Genomic DNA, 20,837 nt, shown 5'->3' on the forward strand with positions numbered 1-20,837 from the left:
TACTGGGTACCGATTCGTTTCGAAGCCGGTCTAATCGTAGCCGTAGAACTTTAATCCAACGGCCGAGACTCGCCCGTACCCCTTCGCGGGTCAACTTTTCTAAAGAGACCCTCACCTCTCTGGAAATCAACCCGCAGTCCATTGGCCACTGTTCACTGAGTCTAGAATTTTATTCGCGCAGACCCCTGCACTTCTCAGTATTTGACGCCCAGTCCAGTGATCGTTTTAATTGAATAAATAAAATAGAAAATAGATTTTTAATATGAAAATAATTGCTAGAACTTTGATAATTCATAGAAAATTCATATGAGCTCCAAATTGGTCCATTCCAGTTCCTAAATTTTTGTAATAATATTGTCTGCGCATTTGTGCCTCTGTTTTGGCATGAAAGGCTCATTTAAATTTATCTAATACTTAATCTTGTATTAAATACATAAAAGCTACAGAAATTCATAACTTGAAATATATAACTCCAAATTTAGTGATTCCAGTTCCTATGGTTTCATTTTGATATGTAGATTTTTACTGCATATTTTATTTACATGCTTGGTGTGATGTTGATTTTGGCTATACTATGTATGTATTGTGTTGATGCGAGTAGACGAGCAACCCACTGTGGAACCTGAGCTTCAACAAGTAGAAGTAGCTGAGCAGGAGCTCATTGCAGGCAAGTTGTGCCCTTGATCACTTACTTTCCCAGCCATGTTCTTATTAATTTTAATGATCTGCATAGGATAATTTTGATGGGAGCCTTTATGTTACCCCAGTTTTGATTACCTCTATACCTTGTTCACCCCTGAAATATTTTTGGGTAGTACTTGCTATTGCTTTATGTGGATTGGGTATGGAGATTCACTATTCATGATTATTCTGTTATTAACTTGTTATTATTATTGTTCATGTTAAGATCATTAAATTAATGGGAACATGGAGCGACCACCCGGGAAAACAGTGCTACCACAAGGGTATAATGGGACGCCCTTGGCTGACTAATTAGGAAAGCTAGTGGAAGACTACCTTACCCGAAAGGGGCAAGGGCAGTAGGGGAGAGGTCAGTGCGGGGAGGTCCCTGGTTGATTTTGCTGCGATGGCTGTCAGCCAGGAACCCTGTACTGGATCTTCCTATAAACTGTAGCGGGTTTTCGGAAGCTAGTGGAACTTTGTAAAGGCCTCGTAGTGGATCCCTAGCCATTCACCTTGGTAGTGTCTAAGGGCCTTGCAAACCCAGGCGACATGGGATACACGACTTGTGGGTAAAGATGCGCAACCTCTGCAGAGTGTAAAACTAGTATACTAGCCGTGCTCACGGTCAAGAGCGGCTCGGACCCTCACATGATTAATTATGGAACCTAAATTCAATGTGACATTTGCATCGCATTTGGGATTATTTTACTATTACTGTTCTTTATTATTATTAAGGTTTGGTATTTACTTACACTTAGTAATTGCTAATAAAATTTTGACCAACTTATAAAAGCAATGCTCAGCCTCAGCCTTTATTCCATTGATTAGCCTTACACTACATGAACTCCCACCTTTGGTGAGTTTATGCCACATTATTCCCCACAACTTGTTGAGCGATGAACGTATGTGAGCTCACTCTTGCTGTCTCACACCCCCCCCACAGGAGAAGAACAGGTGGTTCAGGAGGAGCTGCCTAACACTGAGGAGTACGATCTGATCTAGGTGGCGTTTCTCAGTCGACATTGGCGCCGACGATCCTTAGTTCGTTTTATATTTATCTTTATTTTGTAATAAGACTTCCGCTATGTAATAAATACTCTGATGATTTATGACATTTATCTCTATACACTCTGTTATTATATATGTTGTCTTCTTGGTGCATGTATGAGATGCACCCGGCTTTGTCCCCTTAAAACCGGGTGTTACACGGAGCACCAAATCGGTCCCTCATAGGTACAATCACAGAGCAAGAAGGCAATAGAGTAGATTAGGGTTCGGGATTGAGCACATATCACAAGAACAAGCACCAGATTAAGAAGTCTCAAACTCGTCGGAGACGTCGACTAGAGGAAGAAGAAGACGAACATCGAAAGCTTACCGTAACGACGTAACCAAATCCGTGATCGAACAACCAGCCAAGCAGCCACCAGGTGAGGGGAAGCCAGAGCCTAGAGGTGGAGGGAGCGGTGGAGGACCCTACCGGAGGGCGGAGGCTCGAACCCAGAGGCGAGGCAGCGGCGGAGTCGAACAGTGAGGCGGCGGTGGAGACGAATCGACAAATCACCCCCAAAATCGCCCCTAAATCGCAGACGGATAGAAGGAGGGCGAGAGACAACAGGCGAGGCAAGCGAGTGAGACTGACGAGGCGGGGCCCGATGGGGGGAGGGGGCAACGTGTTTTAGGTTAACAAACAGAGCGGGCTAACCGTGCTTCCGGGCTAATCGGGCCGTGCCCGTGCCGGCCCAGCGTGCCCGGTGCTCGGCCCAGGCACGACAGTACCCATCGGGCCATGCCGTGCCGTGATGTCCCAATTAGCCCGACACTATTGGCCATCTATAGTTTGGGGCGACTAAAGTTTAGTGACTAAAGTTTAGTTACTTTTAGTCACTAAATAAGCAAACATGATAGCTAAAGTGAGGTGACTAAACTTTAGTTCGAAGTGACTAAATTAGGATTTTTACCTTATTTGTCCTCTACACTTTCTTCTTGCAGCAAACATCCACTAATTAATACGGGTAATACAGTCATTATTCACAGCAATTAATGTTCTTTAGTCCGGTTTAGTCACTAAAACCAAACAATATACTTTAGTGACTAAACCTAGTCACTAAAGTTTAGTCTAGTGACTAAAGGAACCAAACAGGTAGTAAGGCCCAGTTTGGTAGTCCCTAAATAGCCAAACACTGAGACTAAAATATGGACTAAATTGTTTTATTATCTAGTCCCTCAAGGGATGACTAAAAGGGACTAAACCATATTAATTCCACTTTTTGCCCTTCATTATTTCAGTTGCACTAATGGCGGGAGAATACTAAAAGGTATTTGGTCCTCTTATGATTCATTTAATATTTTTTTAAATATTTTTAGTCCTAGAACCAAACAGGGTAGGGACTAAACTTTAGTCTTCCAACTAAATTTTAGTCCCTGGACTAAAGGAAACCAAACGGGCCCTAAAAGTGAAAAAAATAGAACAGTGCAGCTACACACAAGTTAACAGCAACTTTATGGTCCACAATTATACTGTCAGAACAAATGCTTACAGAAGAATTTCAATTACATGGATGATCAGGGGCAGAGCACTCCTGCACTTGAATTGCAAATTGAAACTACGCACACATGTAATGTCAGTCAAACTACAACTGAAACTTGAATTAGATGTACTGGCACAATGCCATGAAGCAAGGCCATGACCGAGCAGGACCACTGAAACCTGGCTTCAGCTTACCACGACGACCTGCTAGGCACATTCAGTTCGAGAAAAATGTGCATCATAACCAGCAGCACGAGGAAGAGAATGGTAGACTGCAAACCATCCACCGTGTCTCTCGTGATTTTGCTAACAAAAGGAGTTCTGCCGCTTCATGCACACCAGACCCAGTAAGTTGTCTTACGCGGAAAGATCTTTTGCCGGACATACACATCAGTCTTCAGTGAGTGGTTAATGGAACTTCTCAATACTTTCGTTGTGACACGCGTTCTTCAAGCTGGCTCGTACAGGCCTAGCATGTGCCCATCGATGCATCGCAGTGCTGCAACCTGCGTTGGAAGAAACAGGAAACGTCATGTAAATGATTCTGCGTCCTGAAATACATAAATGGAAATCGTGGGAATATAGAGACAATACTTTTCCATGGATCTCATACTTGATTGGCCCATCCAACTCGGCTCCCAATGCCATTAGCTTCGATACGGCACTGTTTATGTCAGGTACAGTGAAGGAGAGCATTGAAGAATAGACTCTCTGCGATGCAAGATTACTGCAAGCATGTACAGAATATAAGATAATAGTTTATGATTTCATGCACTGGCCAATTGGGGGGAGAATCCCCTATGTGTTTTGTGTAGCTTATGTTTATATGATGATGGAATTTGAAATCCACACAAAAAACTGAGAAAAGCTCCAAGGAGAGCAATTTCTTTTGACTCTTGGGGGGGTCACTTGTTTTCATGCACTGCCTTTGACATAGCAAGATTGTAACGAGGACTATGAAATGTATTGGAGAGTTGAAGTATCATTTTCAAGCAATGTTTGGGATTTTTTTCCCAAGAACTGGCAACCTCCCAGATCCAACACTTCAGAGCTGTTATGTTTATAGGGTCACAAAGTTTGTCCAGTATGTTTTGGTCTACTTTTCCATGGATCTCATATTTTCATGCGATAGATCCAACACTCTTTCCATACAATTCACTTTCAGAGTTATTTTCTTTATGGGGTCACTAAGTTTGTGTTGTATGTTATGTTCTTTGGTACATGTCCTATTGTAAGTCTGACCAAGCTGATCAACATAAAGAACTTTTACTCGAAAGTCTGAGCTTGCTCAAAGCCCACTATCAACCTGCAGTGCAAATCATTGCCCACAAATGAAGGATTCGTTGACATTTTCCATTTGGCGGGCACTCCTACACACAAAAACGAGATTAGTTTAGCGTCCTCCCCCTCCCCAGGATGCAGCGAAGCTAGCCTGCCTCACTACTCCTCTATGTTGATAGATGCTAGTGAAAATAAAAAGAAGGAATTTTGAACCGCCAGATCGACAGATCATATCCACAGAAGAAGTTACTGAGTACTTATAGACGCCACAAGGTTAACCACATTTGGAATGCAAGAGCTGAGAAGTGCAATTTGTTTGCATGGATTCTCATTCAGAATAAGCTGCTCACTGCCAACAATCTAGCCCGCCGTGGATGGCCACACCAAACCTCTTGCTCGCTCTGCCAAGGACCTATAGAACCTAAAATCCACCTCTGCTTGCAATGCCCTTTCGCTCTTGATATCTGGAACCAGATCCTCTCCTGGGAAAGGGTTGGTCTTACTGCAGCAAGTAGACCCATCAAATTTCGACAGCATCAGCGAGTGGTGGGTTTGACAACCTCTCTCATCACAAAAGACTGAAGAAGAGACTTCGATGGAATCACGATCTACATCATGTTCATGTGGAACATTTGGAAAGAGTGTAATTAAAAGGATTTTCGAGCATAGCTCACTGTCGGCGTTGCAGCCTTGCAGGTGGGTGCAGGGAAAATAAAAGAGTCTTTCGCTTTATAGGAGTGCTGATGTTCACTAGCAGCCTCGCCTATTGTGTTTGATATTCTCTTAGTTTCACCTGCGGGTCTTTTTATGCAGGAGGAGGTGTGCTCCTGGTGTGTGTGAGATCTGTGATCCTGTTTCTATAACTCTTTTCCCTCTTCAATGAAGGCATAGCTCCAAAGTTGACACGACTGTCATATGAAAACTGACTTGATTCTTCACTAATCTCGCAGCCCATCACCCAAGTTTTCAGAACTTAAATAAAACCAAGTGCTGCACACACACATTTCATCGAACACATGAACCTCACACAACTCCGAATCCGCATCCATCTGAAGGCCGAAGTTATACGAAGAGGATAATACTACGAGGAGAGCGCGGTATAAACAAACAGCAGTAGCCGCACCTGTCGTTGGTGTGCATGAGTGCGAGCTTGAGCGGCCCCGACTGCAGCTCGGCCCAGCGGAGCGTGCAGACGTTTACACTGAAGTCGAGACCCTCCGAGTAGAACCGTGCTGCCCGCGGTACGTCCCGGTGCAGCTGCAGCACCCACCGGAGCGTCGCCGCCGCCATTCCCCACCACCCCCCTCCCTCCTCTAGTCCTCCGGATCAGGCCGTCAACGAACGAGGACAGCAGTCAGCAGCACTCTCACATCCAACGGCCCAGACGGCGAGCAACACAAACCCAACGAATCAAATTCGACTACTTGGGCCGTGTTGGGCAATAAAAGCCCAACTTATCAAACCAGAGCGAGCCCACCAAGCAGCCGCCTTCTTCCTTTGCGGAGGCGAAAACCCGAAAACCCTTCCTCTTCCGCCGACCTCTCGACAGCATTAGACGCAGGCGCCGCCGACTGCCGTGGAGAGCGCGAGGTAGCTGCGGGTGCTAGGGTTTGGCTCGAGATGGGGAAGGCAAAGAGCAAGGGCCCTAAATTCGCGGCGGTGAAGAAGATTATCACCAAGAAAACCATCAATAAGTAAGGCAACCATCTCCAGCTGCCAGTCCGCTCCCCTATGGTTAGGTTCATGCTACTGGAAATTCGAATTTTTGTGTATGATAGGTACAAGGAGGATGTGCTGAACCACAAGAAGAAGGACGTGGACAAGGAGAAACTCGGCCGGAATGTGTGAGTGTTTGTTTGCGCTCGGATTGGTTTCCTGTGCTTGTTTGGATTGTTGATGTTGTTTTCTTCTGTGATTTACAGGCCGCAGGTTTCGTCGGCGTTGTTCTTCAGCTACAACACAGCATTGGGGCCGCCGTATCGGGTGATTGTGGATACCAACTTCATCAATTTCTCGATACAGAATAAGGTTAGTCGTTTAATTATCTGCTGCTCTCCTATTTCACTGATATATTTTTTATGCAACAGAGGGTCAATACTTGCATGCCCACTGCTTCACTCAGTTAATAATTGAAGATACTGAGTTAATGTGGTGGATTTAATTGATTGTTGACCCGTTCCAGCTTATCTGTACTCTGTATGCTGTATTGTCACAAGAAATGTTGTGCACAATTTCACGTTGTTCGCTGGAGCTACTGATTCTTACCAGATACTGAAACCTTAGGGAAATTAAAAACAAATAGTTAGGATGACTGTTAAGTAAGTTAGGATATAAGCATTGTGATCCGTTTTACTGTTTTAGCAAATAGCAAAACAAACAGCAGCCAACCCCTCTGGGACTGGGAATCATGTTATAACTGTCTCGATTTCCCATCCGATATGGTTGCTGTGATAAGAATGTTCCCTTCAACTCAGGATTTGATTCATTAACTGTAGTTAATTTTTAAATTCTGTATTCTACATAACACATAATAATGGGGCCACTCATATTTGTGACTAAATCTTCTTTTCCCCCATGCAGCTGGATTTGGAGAAGGGAATGATGGATTGCCTTTATGCAAAATGTAAGCATTTAACTCTGTTATCTTGCATTCCCATTATCTTTTTGGTGAACTGAGATACCCCTTTAATATCTTTTCAACTCTGATGCCTTGTTATGAAGGTACCCCATGTATCACGGACTGTGTTATGGCTGAGCTTGAAAAGCTGGGGCAGAAGTATCGTGTGGCCTTGAGGTGTGCTCCTATCCAATGCTGTTCCCACATTGTGTTATTTAATGTCTTCTTTTGGCTTTATCTGCTTCATTGTATCAAATAGAGGTTAGATTAGTTTTTTTTATCTATGCCTCTTGTTGTTATCTTCCACTATAAAGATGTCGATTGCATGTACTTGCTGTTATACTCAATTCTTCAGCATAACTTTCATCTATCTGCACAATCTAATTTACCTCCCTCACAGAATTGCCAAGGACCCTAGGTTCCAAATATTAGCATGCACACACAAGGGAACCTATGCTGATGACTGCATTGTGGAGAGGGTCACTCAGGTAAAAGCTCTCTCTTCTTGAACACCCTTTGTTTGTTTGGAGCATGAGTACTGGGAGTATTCTATTAAGTGCTAACTCTATAGCGAGTTCTTAAGATAGCTCCTGCTAGGGAACTTGTGACTTACACTTATCACTAGTAAACTGCGACATTGGGCACAAAAGTGAATTAATTGTGTATATAATGTATATTCCTAGTTTCTTTTCAAATGTTAATTTAGAGATATATGCAAGTTCTTGAAGCATTGGCTGTTCAAATTTCAAACTTTATGCTTAGCCAACATTTGAGAGGTGTCTGATTGCTTTAGAATTTACTTTTGCCCAATCTTTGAGAGGTAGAAGGGCAGCCAGGTGCAGTGGTGAGAGCTGTCTCACTGAGTCACCATGATGTGGGTTCTAAGGGTTCGAAGCAGACTTGCATTTGCGTGGTAAGGCTTGCCTCGGTTTATCCCTCTCTCAGACCCCACTCATGTGGGAATCTACGGCACTGGGTCTGATCTGCCCAATATTTGATAGGTGTGGCTGAATGCTATGTTTTCCGAGATTAGAGATTTTACTATATCTGTTCCCAAGGTGAACCAAAAATAGCACTTGTGTTTTCTCCGCTGAAATCCTTTTCCCATGCTTGTCTAAAGGATTGTGTCTGTATGTAGTATCCAAATTTGTTCCTAGTTAATCAACTGGAACTTGCATGTGAGTGATATCAAATACCCGTGTGCACCTATAGATGATATGTCCTATTCTTTTTATCTTAATGTATAGATCTATTTGTTATGCTTTTGCTTTGATTAATGTGCATTTCGTTGCATTAGATTGTATTCTTCACCTTCACAATACCTAGTCAAATGATTATTTTGGTTTATTTACCTTGTATGCTAGGCATCTTGTTTTATTTGTTCTAAACCATATATTTTACGTGGCAGCACAAATGCTACATAGTTGCTACTTGTGATAGAGATTTGAAAAGGAGGATAAGAAAGGTATGTTTGGTGTTTAGTGCTCATAGCTCAGGACATGCTTCTAATATCGCAAAAGCTTTTTCATGCATGCTTGTACCATGGGCATTTCCCCAATTTTGCAGGTTCCTGGTGTTCCAATCATGTACATCACAAGACATAGGTATTCGATAGAACGGCTCCCTGAGGCCACAATTGGTGGAGGTATGTGATATCTTCATCTGACAAACTTTGTTACTGTGTTCTCTCTGTCCCTAGCTTATATCCTACAATCACATAAGATTGCAGTACTCTGATGCTTTTTTGGCATTCTTGCAGCACCAAGAATCTGATCGGTGCAGACATGAGATGTCCTGGGATGTAATACTGTGGCGGTACTTGTCCATCTGACCAAGTCAATGTTTCATGTTTGAAGCCACGGCAAGGACTAGGATAAGAATGCTGCTTTGTAGGTTGAGCTTACTGTAACTACTAAGAAATTTTTATTATGTACCAACCTTATCATTTCTACAATGTTGCGGGATGTCTGAAGTAATTCTTTGTTAAAAGATCGGGTATCCTGCTCCCTTTTGCTTCTCAATATTGTGCGCTACAAGCCATAATCCCAAATCCCAATAGAGTGGCTCTTCCTGAATCTCTTATAGAGAATGAACAAAAGAGTCCCTCATAATGTGGAACGGAGGTGACAACAATCTGCGACAGTCGTTGGATATTTATGCCTTGTTGTATTTCTACAGTGCTACAACACTTTACTAAAGTTTAGCACATGAAATCAAACAAGCAACACGAGCAGTGCTGAAGTTTAGCACTCACTAACACACTAGCTCTTATTTTAATGCTAAACTATGTTATAGGTAGCTGATGAATTTGATGCTCGCTGTGATCTCACCCACCGGACACAACAAGTTTAAGTGCTGCGATAAACGCTTTGAACATGACGAGTCGCTGAAGCCTTTGACCTCTACCTCTTATAATAATAGATCCATGTTTTTCAATACGCTCGCTAGAATAGGGCTAGGCGAGCTGAATATTTCTCGCATTGCAACTTACAGGTAGATTTACCAGTGGCTTTTGAAAATCAAAGTATTTTATAAATCTGTCGTTTATTTCTCTAATGCTTCAAAAAAAACCCCTTTACGAAGAAACAGTGCCTCGGTATGTAAACTAATGTAAATAAACTGTATTAGTTGATAGATCTTTAACGACGACCCGATTCATTCCTAGGTATGATCCAGTGCGGACGGCCCCACATTGGCTCAACCTCGCCGGTGTTTAGATTCAGCCGCCCCATGCGCTCTAGCCTCGTAAGGTCTGTGAAGCCGACGTCGTATGCGACGGCCAGACGCCCACATGGGTGCGTCAGCTGATGGGCAAGGATCACGTACACGCGGTTCGCCTTCGCTCCCGTCGGGTCGGCGGTGACTGTGAACCCATGCGCGCCGTCGACGAACACCGCGCGGTCACCGATGTCGAGCACTGGCCTCCACCTCGGCGGCCTCTGGCTGTCCCTGTGCCGCGCGCAGTACGCTTTGGTAAAGACCACGCCGTCGCTGTCCCCGGCGCGGTGCACCAGGAGGATCGCGTCGTCCGTAGATGGCGCTAGGTAGGCGTAGTCGACGTCGCCGAAGCCCGGCGGCGCAGGGATCTTCGTGCGGGCCTGCAGCGTGCCGGCGTCGATGATTGTAGTTTTCAGCGTGCGCAGCTCGAGGACGAAGAAGAGCCCACCGCGGTAGTTGACGGTCATGGGCGAGCCGAGCTTTGACTGGTGCACCGGCATCCACCGCTCGCCGCCGTGCTCGCAGAAGAAGGCCATGTCGCCGCGGGCCACCATGACGCCTCGCCGGGACCAGTCCCACGCCAACCCGTCGTCGGTGACGCGCGCGCAGCGCAGACGTGGCTCGTCGCTGAGACACCCGACCGGCTCCTTCTCCGAGAAGGGGATGGGCAGGTCCGGCAGCGGTGCGCGCGAGCCGGTGAAGGGGTCGACGAGGTGGCACGGGTGCCTGTAGCACACATCCGTGGCTAGCACCATCCCGCCGTACGGAGACGGCACGAGCCGGCGGCCGAGCACCGGAGGCATTGGCCGCACGTCGACGCTGTTAAGCATGCGCATGTGGGCGAGGGAGAAGAACTTGTAACCGTGCTCCGATGCGAACGCGACGCACGGGAGCATCGCCGATTCCTCTTCGTGGCCACCATGCTCCGTCTCCATGCTCATCTCAGGTACAGGCGGCGCGAGCATTGTGTTGGTTGGAGAACAAAACGACGGGTATATATATCTCTACTCCTGCCCTTCCATATGTTACAAATCAACCCGCACGCCCCGCCCCCGACCCGTAGGCCGTAGCCGGCACCTCACACACACCGCCGCCTCCCCGAGCCTGCCCCCCGACGATGCCGCACCCGCCCGCCACCTCGCTCTAACGGTGCTCCGCGCATGTCGCGCCCGCCTACCAGCTTACCGCATCTCGCGCGCCGTTCACGACCTCCGCCTGCTCCGCAACGAATCCCCCTCACCTCGCTCTGCCCGCCCCTCCTCCCTATAAAGCCTAGCTATTCTGCTCACCTCGCTGCGCCCCGACGGCGCCACAACTCCACCACCTCCTCCAGTTACCCGACATCGGTGCCACGCTCCTCCTCGCCATGTGTGACTCCTACTCCCCGTGGCCACCAGGGCGATGTGGTGGCGTCCGCTGATGCGATCGCTCCTCCGCCTGTGTCTGGCGCCCTGGCCAACGCGTCGGTGGTGCCAGCCGCGGTGCGGATCCACAAGGCAGGGCGAAGTCACCGTCAAGCTCTCGGTCGCGCCTGGCCGGGCTAGCCGCCTAGCTCTTTCCCGCCTCCCGTGGCCTGGGCGCCTGGCTAGGGCCAGCTATTCAGGCGACCAACCGCACCACCGTCCCCCTACCTTCCACGTTATCGTCGACTCCGACTATGTCTGGGTCCGCTTCTTGCCATGTTCTTCTCGGTACTCTACTGTACACGAGGTATGGCACTGGGTTGGTGACTAGAGACATGCTGGGGCTCCCCAAACGCCGGTTCGTTGCGTTTGGTATGCTGGTGGTACTTACAGTGTGTTTGGTTGGATGTGTGCTTAACTGTTTACAACCAGGCGCAGGGTATGCGTTGACTTCAGGTAAGCATATGTTTGAATGGCTGCACGCAAGCGAGCGGGCCTGCTTCTGCTGGTGCAGCACAGACCAATTTGTGGCTCTCTGCCTGCACGCACAGAAACGTGGGAATATTGCATCTCCCGCGAGCCAAGCTCGGACAAGCCTGCATGTGCGTATGCGGACAACCAATCATGAGGTTAGAGTCGCTGCTGGCATGTCTGCTGGAGGTAGTTTTGTTCATGTTCACTCTGAGAATGGTGTGATTGATTTTTACAGATGAAATTGCATTTCTTGCTCGATTATAAAGGAAGGGGCAAAATGGTTTGGTTCCATCCAGTTTTATGTCCTAATACAAATTTGTTAATTAGCTGTTGTTTATGGAACTTGCGGCTATGCTACCAGGGCATGTTATTTCCTATATTGTCCCAGGCATATATGTACTTTGGTTAGATTTTGTTGCAATCCATTAACTCTGTTCACTTATATCTCTTGGTTCTTTGATCTAGGTTATTTCAATTATTAGCAATGATTCTGTTGCAATCCGTTAACTTTGTTCACTTATATTTCATGGTTCTTTGAGCTATTTGAATATGTTTGTTCAGTAATGTTCGATGCCTCTAATAATTGTAATGATTGGATGTCACTTGTTCTATTTCTTCCTCCAAGTGGTTCTCTCACTGTTTTGTTTCTGAATATTTTCCAGGCACCCCGACGCCCGCACGCGGGGCACCTGACCGCCTGCTTGCGCGTTTCCCCACATTTATGCGGCTTGGCCCTTATTTACCTTTTTTCTTAAAAAGAGAGAAAAAAAGAACTCCTTTCATGTGTCCCGTCATTTTCAGTTAGAGTGACCAACAGTTGTGAGTTCTCGTTATGTTCTCCCCACGACACCCATATACCTACCGAATGCTGATGATGATGCCAAAACTGTTTTACTTGAGGAATGCTGATAATGATACACAAGGTGTTATACTTGAGGCATCTGAGGTTGGGACTGGTGCTATCAGTTTGATCTCGATGTCAACTTGGCTGCGTGCCTGCGTGGGGAGAAATGTGCTAATGCCATCCTTCTTGCCAGCATGGAGCACTAGTACAGAGAAGTTCTATAGTGGCGGTTGTAAACCTATTTATAGTGGCGTTTTTCGTAACCGCCAGTGCTAGGGGCCAGTAGAAATCATCATTTTTACAGGCGGGTAACTGAGGACCGCCAGTGAAAATCGATTTTCACTGGCGGTCGGCGTAATAAAACCGCCAGTGAAAATCGATTTTCACTGGCGGTCGACGTAATAAAACCGCCAGTGCAAATCGTTTCCAGGAAACATAAAACATATTTTAAAAATAGTAAAAAATTTATTTGTATTAGGACCACCCCACCCGCCCGTCTCCGTCGAAAGTCGCGGCATTTTTCGCGCAAAATTCGCGCGCTACGCGGTTGTTAGTATTCGAACTGTAGACCTCACCCTCGCGCGTACCCTCCACTACCACTCCGTCTATGACATGCCTTGTGTCTAGTTTGTAGTTGTTTTCTCCACATATTACAACCATTTGAGTGTAAATTGCTTATTTGAGACCCTAAACGAATTCAAATAAAAAAGTTGTCAACTACAAAGATAAATAACTTTTGAAGTTCTACAACTTTTATTTTGACACTTTTTTCACCCTCTCTTTCGGACTCGTTTATATTTCTAACGCTAACCCGACTTGTAGTTGTGCTTAAGTTCATAAATTTCAGATTCGCCCTATTCACCCCCCTCTAGGCGACTTTCAATCATCAATGAAGATGTTTAGCAATCACATAACAAGAAGATAGTTAGATTAGGGTTCGAACCAACACAGATCACAAATACAAGCATTGGATTAATAACTTACTAGAGTCGGAGCACCAGATCGGTCCCTCACGGGCGGCTATAATCAGAGTAGATTAGGGTTTAGGCTTCAAACACATATCACAAGTAAAGATCACAAGAACAAGCACCAAATTAAGCACTTACCAAAGCCGGAGCACCAGATCGGTCCCTCACGACGACTATAATCAGAGAACAAGATCACAAGAATGTATTAGAGTAGATTAGGGTTTAGGGTTGGTACACAGATCACAAGCATAGATCACAAGAACAAGCACCAGATTAAGAACTTACTAAAGTCGGAGCACCAGATCGGTCCCTCACGGCGGCTATAATCAGAGAACAAGATCACAAGAAGGTATTATAGTAGATTAGGGTTTATGGTTCGAACACAGATCACAAACATAGATCACAAGAACAGGTTAAGCACTTACCAAAGCCGGAGCACCAAATCGGTCCCTCACAGGTACAATCACAGAGCAAGAAGGCAATAGAGTAGATTAGGGTTTGGGATTGAGCACAGATCACAAGAACAAGCACCAGATTAAGAAGTCTCAAACTCGTCGGAGACGTCGACTAGAGGAAGAAGAAGACGAACATCGAAAGCTTACCGTAACGGCGTAACCAAATCCGTGACCGAACAACCAGCCAAGCAACCACCAGGTGAGGGGAAGCCAGAGCCCAGAGGTGGAGGGAGCGGTGGAGGACCCTACCGGAGGGCGGAGGCTCGAACCCGGAGGTGAGGCGGCGGCGGAGTCGAACAGTGAGGCGGCGGTGGAGACGAATCGATGAATCACCCCCCAAAATCGCCCCTAAATCGCAGACGGAGAGAAGGAGGGCGAGAGACAACAGGCGAGGCAAGCGAGTGAGACTGACGAGGCGGGGCCCGATGGGGGGGAGGGGGCGACGTGTTTTAGGTTAACAAACAGAGCAGGCTAACCGTGCTTCCGGGATAATCGGGCTGTGCCCGTGCCGGCCCAGCGTGCCCGGTGCTCGGCCCAGGCACAACAGTACCCATCGGGCCATGACGTGCCGTGATGTCCCGATTAGCCCGACACTATTGGCCATCTATAGTTTGGGGCGACTAAAGTTTAGTGACTAAAATTTAGTTACTTTTAGTCACTAAATAAGCAAACATGATAGCTAAAGTGAGGTGACTAAACTTTAGTTCGCAATGACTAAAAGGGACTAAATTAGGATTTTTACCTTATTTGTCCTCTACACTTTCTTCTTGCAGCAAACATCCACTAATTAATAGGGGTAATACAGTCATTATTCACAACAATTAATGTTCTTTAGTCCGGTTTAGTCACTAAAACCAAACAATGTACTTTAGTGACTAAACTTAGTCACTAAAGTTTAGTCTAGTGACTAAAGGAACCAAACGAGTAGTAAGGCCCAGTTTGGTAGTCCCTAAATAGCCGAACACTGGGACTAAAATATGGACTAAACTGTTTTATTATCTAGTCCCTCAAGGGATGACTAAAAGGGACTAAACCATATTAATTCCACTTTTTGCCCTTCTTTATTTCAGTTGCACTAATGGCGGGAGAATACTAAAAGGTATTTGGTCCTCTTATGATTCATTTAATATTTTTTAAATATTTTTAGTCCCAGAACCAAACAGGGTAGGGACTAAACTTTAGTCTTCCAACTAAATTTTAGTCCCTAGACTAAAGGAAACCAAACGGGCCCTAAAAGTGAAAAAAATAGAACAGTGCAGCTACACACAAGTTAATAGCAACTTTATGGTCCACAATTATACTGTCAGAACAAATGCTTACAGAAGAATTTCAATTACATGGATGATCAGGGGCAGAGCACTCCTGCACTTGAATTGCAAATTGAAACTACGCACACATGTAATGTCAGTCAAACTACAACTGAAACTTGAATTAGATGTACTGGCACAATGCCATGAAGCAAGGCCATGACCGAGCAGGACCACTGAAACCTGGCTTCAGCTTACCACGACGACCTGCTAGGCACATTCAGTTCGAGAAAAATGTGTATCATAACCAGCAGCACGAGGAAGAGAATGGTAGACTGCAAACCATCCACCGTGTCTCTCGTGATTTTGCTAACAAAAGGAGTTCTGCCACTTCATGCACACCAGACCCAGTAAGTTGTCTTACGCGGAAAGATCTTTTGCCGGACATACACATCAGTCTTCAGTGAGTGGTTAATGGAACTTCTCAATACTTTCGTTGTGACACGAGTTCTTCAAGCTGGCTCGTACAGGCCTAGCATGTGCCCATCGATGCATCGCAGTGCTGCAACCTGCGTTGGAAGAAACAGGAAATGTCATGTAAATGATTCTGCGTCCTGAAATACATAAATGGAAATCATGGGAATATAGAGACAATACTTTTCCATGGATCTCATACTTGATTGGCCCATCCAACTCGGCTCCCAATGCCATTAGCTTCGATACGGCACTGTTTATGTCTGGTACAGTGAAGGAGAGCATTGAAGAATAGACTCTCTGCGATGCAAGATTACTGCAAGCATGTACAGAATATAAGATAATAGTTATGAATTTATGATTTCATGCACTGGCCAATGGGGGGGGGAATCCCCTATGTGTTTTGTGTAGCTTATGTTTATGTGATGATGGAATTTGAAATCCACACAAAAAACTGAGAAAAGCTCCAAGGAGAGCAATTTCTTTTGACTCTTGGGGGGGGTCACTTGTTTTCATGCACTGCCTTTGACATAGCAAGATTGTAACGAGGACTATGAAATGTATTGGAGAGTTGAAGTATCATTTTCAAGCAATGTTTGGGATTTTTTTTCCCAAGAACTGGCAACCTCCCAGATCCAACACTTCAGAGCTGTTATGTTTATAGGGTCACAAAGTTTGTCCAATATGTTTTGGTCTACTTTTCCATGGATCTCATATTTTCATGCGATAGATCCAACACTCCTTCCATACAATTCACTTTCAGAGTTATTTTCTTTATGGGGTCACTAAGTTTGTGTTGTATGTTATGTTCTTTGGTACATGTCCTATTGTAAGTCTGACCAAGCTGATCAACATAAAGAACTTTTACTCGAAAGTCTGAGCTTGCTCAAAGCCCACTATCAACCTGCAGTGCAAATCATTGCCCACAAATGAAGGATTCGTTGACATTTTCCATTTGGCGGGCACTCCTACACACAAAAACGAGATTAGTTTAGCGTCCCCCCCTCCCCAGGATGCAGCGAAGCTAGCCTGCCTCACTACTCCTCTATGTTGATAGATGCTAGTGAAAATAAAAAGAAGGAATTTTGAACCGCCAGATCGACAGATCATATCCACAGAAGAAGTTACTGGGTACTTATAGACGCCACAAGGTTAACCACATTTGGAATGCAAGAGCTGAGAAGTGCAATTTGTTTGCATGGATTCTCATTCAGAATAAGCTGCTCACTGCCAACAATCTAGCCCGCCGTGGATGGCCACACCAAACCTCTTGCTCGCTCTGCCAAGGACCTATAGAACCTAAAATCCACCTCTGCTTGCAATGCCCTTTCGCTCTCGATATCTGGAACCAGATCCTCTCCTGGGAAAGGGCTGGTCTTACTGCAGCAAGTAGACCCATCAAATTTCGACAGCATCAGCGAGTGGTGGGTTTGACAACCTCTCTCATCACAAAAGACTGAAGAAGAGACTTCGATGGAATCACGATCTACATCATGTTCATGTGGAACATTTGGAAAGAGCGTAATTAAAAGGATTTTCGAGAATAGCTCACTGTCGGCGTTGCAGCCTTGCAGGTGGGTGCAGGGAAAATAAAAGAGTCTTTCGCTTTATAGGAGTGCTGATGTTCACTAGCAGCCTCGCCTATTGTGTTTGATATTCTCTTAGTTTCACCTGCGGGTCTTTTTATGCAGGAGGAGGTGTGCTCCTAGTGTGTGTGAGATCTGTGATCATGTTTCTATAACTCTTTTCCCTCTTGAATGAAGGCATAGCTCCTACCATTTGCTTTCAAAAAAAAAATATCCGCAGGAGAAGTTCCAGGGCAAGGTATCTCGAGCCAAAGTTGACACGACTGTCATATGAAAACTGACTTGATTCTTCACTAATCTCGTAGCCCATCACCCAAGTTTTCAGAACTTAAATAAAACCAAGTGCTGCACACACACATTTCATCGAACACATGAACCTCACACAAATCCGAATCTGCATCCATCTGAAGGCCGAAGTTATACGAAGAGGATAATACTACGAGGAGAGCGCGGTATAAACAAACAGCAGTAGCCGCACCTGTCGTTGGTGTGCATGAGTGCGAGCTTGAGCGGCCCCGACTGCAGCTCGGCCCAGCGGAGCGTGCAGACGTTTACACTGAAGTCGAGACCCTCCGAGTAGAACCGTGCTGCCCGCGGTACGTCCCGGTGCAGCTGCAGCACCCACCGGAGCGTCGCCGCCGCCATTCCCCACCACCTCCCTCCCCAGTGGCGGAGCACGACCTAAAAATAAGGTATGGCAATGACAAAAATATATCTTGCAGTAAAACAAAATTTAGTATAAAAACATTATTAAGAAGTACCTTAGATGAAGAATTCCTTGTAGATTATATGTCAAATCAGTAACTTAACCAAATATAAGTTGTCAAACAAAGAGCAAGCATACATTAGCATTAAAATAAAGAGCTAAATTTAATAAAAAAATGTATAGACAATATTGTTACACATAACACAACTACCTCTTTCTAGAGCCTTTCTTTTTGCCGACCTTGCTGAGCTTGAATCTATTGCAATTTGCAACTGCAGGGCAGCTAAATTTGCAAATAGCAAGCAACAAAGCAAGCAGAAACTGCAAGCAGCAACGCGGCCAACGCAACTACGCGAGCAACTAAGCCAACTAGCCAAAGCCAAGCAACCAGGCAAGCAGCCGGAGCACTGTAGAAGGCTAGCAAGCAGCAAATTGAGCAAAGCAACTTAGCAAGCAGTCTGCAGTAGGACTGGGCGTTCGGGTTTACCCGAAATTTCGGGTCGGGTTTTTTGGGTTTTTTAGATTTCGGGTTTCCAGCAGTAGAACCCATACTCGTACCCGAACTTTCGGGTACCCGCAAATTCGGGTTTGGGTTTGGGTAAATTTCGGGTACCCGTTACTATAAATCATATACAAGACATCTATATGACAATGGAATCACAAAATACTAGAGTTACATAACAATGCCTAAATAAAGGGATTACAATTTACATCCACCGAGTTTCATATGCAATAGGTAAATAAGTAAAAAAACCCAGAATTGAGCATTGAATTGTCTTAAGAACTAATCCAAACTAAAGCAGTTTTCCTATCCGATTGTGGTCGTGCTTGTCTGAAATAAAACCATCCACAAATTTATAGCTACTGTTTATAGCTACTGTTCCGAGAATTGAGCATTGAGTTTATAGCTACTGTTCCGAGGTCCTGCAAATGGTATTATGCCAAAGAAAGTTAACCATCCACAAATTTCCTAGTGATTAGTGACAAATGCAGCAGGACATCTAGCTCTATATTCAGCAGGAGTGCAGGACATATGAAGTAAACACTATACCAGTTATATTCTACCTCTATATTCAGCAGGACATCTACCTCCTGCCGCGGTGCCTCCCTGCTGGTTGCTGCGGTGCTGCCTAGGAGCTGGCTGCTACCTACTACCTACTGCCTGCTGGTGCGCGAGTGGAGGTGGAGCAGTGGGACTGGGCGACTGGCCGGCTGCTCCGGTGCTGCCTGCTGGTGCCCGTGCGCCGTGCCGTGGTGCCGCCTGGGACTGGCCGACTGGGAGAGGACAGAGGAGTGAGGAGGACGCCGCCTGGGAGCCTGGGAGCCTGGGAGTGGGACTCTGGGAGGATTGGCCTGGCCGCTTGGCCGCCTGGGAGCAGTGGCGGAGGACGAAAAAAAATTTAGGTATGGCTCTACACACCTACCGACACATTTCTCAGACACAGCTATCGTACGAAATGAAGTTAATTAGGGGCGACAGAGTTACCTGGACGGAAGAATCCGAGCTTGAACTTGCCACGCTTGGACACGAGGCTCTGCGCGTCGGACAGCGGGCGGCCGGCGGCGACGGTGTCCCGGCTCGCGGCGGAAGAACTCCCCGCAGCAGAAACAGGAAGGCGAGGAGGAGCAGAAGAGCGGGCGCCGGAATGGGCGGTCGTCCCCGCTACAGGACAACCTCCAAGCGAGAAACGGCGATACTGAACAGGAGTTGGAGAAAGCAGCGAGACGTCGCGCGCGCAGGTGCACTGTTGGACGTCGCGCGAACGCCTTTACTGCCCCTGGTTGCTCACCTGCTTGGGACGTCGCGCGATGCGGAGCTGCTCGCCTGCTCGGGCCGTCGGGCGCTCGGCGGATAGTGGCTGGCCGGCTGAGCAGACGGCAGTCGACAGGTCGGCAGTGTTAGGGCGGCGGACGGCGGGCGGAGGCGCGGTCGCTCGGAGCGGCAGTGATTAGGGTTTAGATGTTGGGCTGGCGGACCTTTTTTTTGTATGGCTTGGGCCATAATGAGCCATAATGGGCTCTCCGCCCCTGCCTGGGAGGGTTGGAGCCTTGGTTGGACATGGACTTGGACTGGGAGGAGGAGGATGCCACCGGCCGCCTGGGAAGACTTGAAGCGCGTGGAAGCCTGTGGGAGCTAGGGACTAGGGTTGCGAGTTGCTGCCGGTTGTGAGTTTGCGACATCAGGTAGTAGGCTGAACTGGGCGTGGCCCGTGGACTGTGCCGCTGTTGGGCTGCCAACGGCTAGCGCTCAGCCTGGTGGGTGATACCTAATTTCGGATAGAATGGGTATTTCGGGTACCGCGGGTGAATACCCGATTAGGCCCAAACTTAGTTCGGGTATTCAGTTTTGTTACCCGTTGGAATTGTTCGGGTAACGGGCATCGGGCTAAACGGGTACGGGTTCGGGTTTTTTGGGTAACGGGCTTCGGGCTCGGGTTTTATGCCCAGTCCTAGTCTGCAGCCAGTAGCACGAGCACCGGAGCACGAGATTGTTTTCTCCAATGGCGGAGCCGCGGAGCAGTGGAGCAAGACCGAGCGGCCGGCCAACGCCCAATGGGCCAAGCAGGAAGGAGAGGCAGGAGCCAGAGACGGAGGCCACCGCGGCCGCGGACGGACAAGCAGGCGGTCGGCCGGCCAGGTGAGGAGCGTGCTGCGGCGGCTGTGCTGCGCGTGCCTGTTGTTGGACTGAATACCTAGGTTTTGCTCTTTACTGGGCCGATTTAAGGTATGGCGTGGGCCATACTTGGCCATAACGGGCCCTCCGCCCCTGTCCCTCCCTCCTCCAGTCCTCCGGATCAGGCCGTCAACGAACGAGGACAGCAGTCAGCAGCACTCTCACATCCAACGGCC

The 20,837-nt window shown here is 46.8% G+C and overlaps 4 protein-coding genes across 5 annotated transcripts; 1 reads left to right on the top strand and 3 right to left on the bottom strand.

Annotated features, from left to right (window-relative positions):
* Positions 1 to 3,174: 3,174 nt before the first annotated feature.
* On the bottom strand, positions 3,175 to 17,984 carry LOC118473286 (uncharacterized). Its single transcript, XM_035962475.1, has 4 exons — positions 17,934 to 17,984; positions 5,619 to 5,792; positions 3,809 to 3,941; positions 3,175 to 3,720 (listed from the first exon to the last, which is right to left on the bottom strand). The coding sequence occupies exons 2-4, from the start codon at positions 5,783 to 5,785 to the stop codon at positions 3,664 to 3,666; spliced, it is 357 nt and encodes a 118-aa protein (XP_035818368.1). The 5' UTR covers positions 5,786 to 5,792; positions 17,934 to 17,984; the 3' UTR covers positions 3,175 to 3,663.
* Positions 6,095 to 9,133, top strand: LOC103638047 (rRNA-processing protein FCF1 homolog). The gene is made up of 9 exons (XM_008661048.2): positions 6,095 to 6,189; positions 6,274 to 6,339; positions 6,418 to 6,523; positions 7,076 to 7,118; positions 7,217 to 7,289; positions 7,513 to 7,600; positions 8,521 to 8,577; positions 8,679 to 8,757; positions 8,872 to 9,133. Exons 1-9 carry the CDS (start codon positions 6,116 to 6,118, stop codon positions 8,883 to 8,885), a joined length of 600 nt encoding a protein of 199 aa, XP_008659270.2. The 5' UTR covers positions 6,095 to 6,115; the 3' UTR covers positions 8,886 to 9,133.
* On the bottom strand, positions 9,390 to 10,795 carry LOC103639790 (uncharacterized). The gene has a single exon (XM_008662500.2). The coding sequence runs from the start codon at positions 10,793 to 10,795 to the stop codon at positions 9,752 to 9,754; it is 1,044 nt and encodes a 347-aa protein (XP_008660722.2). The 3' UTR covers positions 9,390 to 9,751.
* On the bottom strand, positions 15,245 to 19,950 carry LOC118473285 (uncharacterized). 2 transcript variants are annotated; one of them, XM_035962474.1, is made up of 6 exons: positions 19,474 to 19,950; positions 18,199 to 19,356; positions 18,043 to 18,085; positions 17,760 to 17,962; positions 15,879 to 16,011; positions 15,245 to 15,790 (listed from the first exon to the last, which is right to left on the bottom strand). In XM_035962474.1, exons 4-6 carry the CDS (start codon positions 17,924 to 17,926, stop codon positions 15,734 to 15,736), a joined length of 357 nt encoding a protein of 118 aa, XP_035818367.1. In that variant the 5' UTR covers positions 17,927 to 17,962; positions 18,043 to 18,085; positions 18,199 to 19,356; positions 19,474 to 19,950; the 3' UTR covers positions 15,245 to 15,733. The 2 variants fall into 2 exon arrangements, with proteins under 2 accessions (XP_035818367.1, XP_035818366.1); XM_035962473.1 differs by lacking the exons at positions 18,043 to 18,085; positions 18,199 to 19,356; positions 19,474 to 19,950 and having other exon boundaries at positions 17,760 to 18,016.
* Between the last annotated feature and the right edge of the window lie 887 nt (positions 19,951 to 20,837).

This window comes from Zea mays, chromosome 9 (assembly GCF_902167145.1).
Source record: "Zea mays cultivar B73 chromosome 9, Zm-B73-REFERENCE-NAM-5.0, whole genome shotgun sequence".
Classification (NCBI taxonomy): Eukaryota; Viridiplantae; Streptophyta; class Magnoliopsida; order Poales; family Poaceae; genus Zea; species Zea mays.

Bases quoted from the DNA above. Each gene is read 5' to 3' on its own strand.
- LOC118473286 (XM_035962475.1), bottom strand. From the start codon at position 5,785: ATGGCGGCGGCGACGCTCCGGTGGGTGCTGCAGCTGCACCGGGACGTA. The intron at 3,942-5,618 runs GTGCGGCTACTG...ACATGCTTGCAG, and splicing joins CTCATGCACACCAACGACAG to TAATCTTGCATCGCAGAGAG. The intron at 3,721-3,808 runs GTATTGTCTCTA...CTTCCAACGCAG, and splicing joins AGTATGAGATCCATGGAAAA to GTTGCAGCACTGCGATGCAT.
- LOC103638047 (XM_008661048.2), top strand. From the start codon at position 6,116: ATGGGGAAGGCAAAGAGCAAGGGCCCTAAATTCGCGGCGGTGAAGAAG. The intron at 7,119-7,216 runs GTAAGCATTTAA...CTTGTTATGAAG, and splicing joins GGATTGCCTTTATGCAAAAT to GTACCCCATGTATCACGGAC. The intron at 7,601-8,520 runs GTAAAAGCTCTC...TTTACGTGGCAG, and splicing joins TTGTGGAGAGGGTCACTCAG to CACAAATGCTACATAGTTGC.
- LOC103639790 (XM_008662500.2), bottom strand. From the start codon at position 10,795: ATGCTCGCGCCGCCTGTACCTGAGATGAGCATGGAGACGGAGCATGGT.
- LOC118473285 (XM_035962474.1), bottom strand. From the start codon at position 17,926: ATGGCGGCGGCGACGCTCCGGTGGGTGCTGCAGCTGCACCGGGACGTA. The intron at 16,012-17,759 runs GTGCGGCTACTG...ACATGCTTGCAG, and splicing joins CTCATGCACACCAACGACAG to TAATCTTGCATCGCAGAGAG. The intron at 15,791-15,878 runs GTATTGTCTCTA...CTTCCAACGCAG, and splicing joins AGTATGAGATCCATGGAAAA to GTTGCAGCACTGCGATGCAT.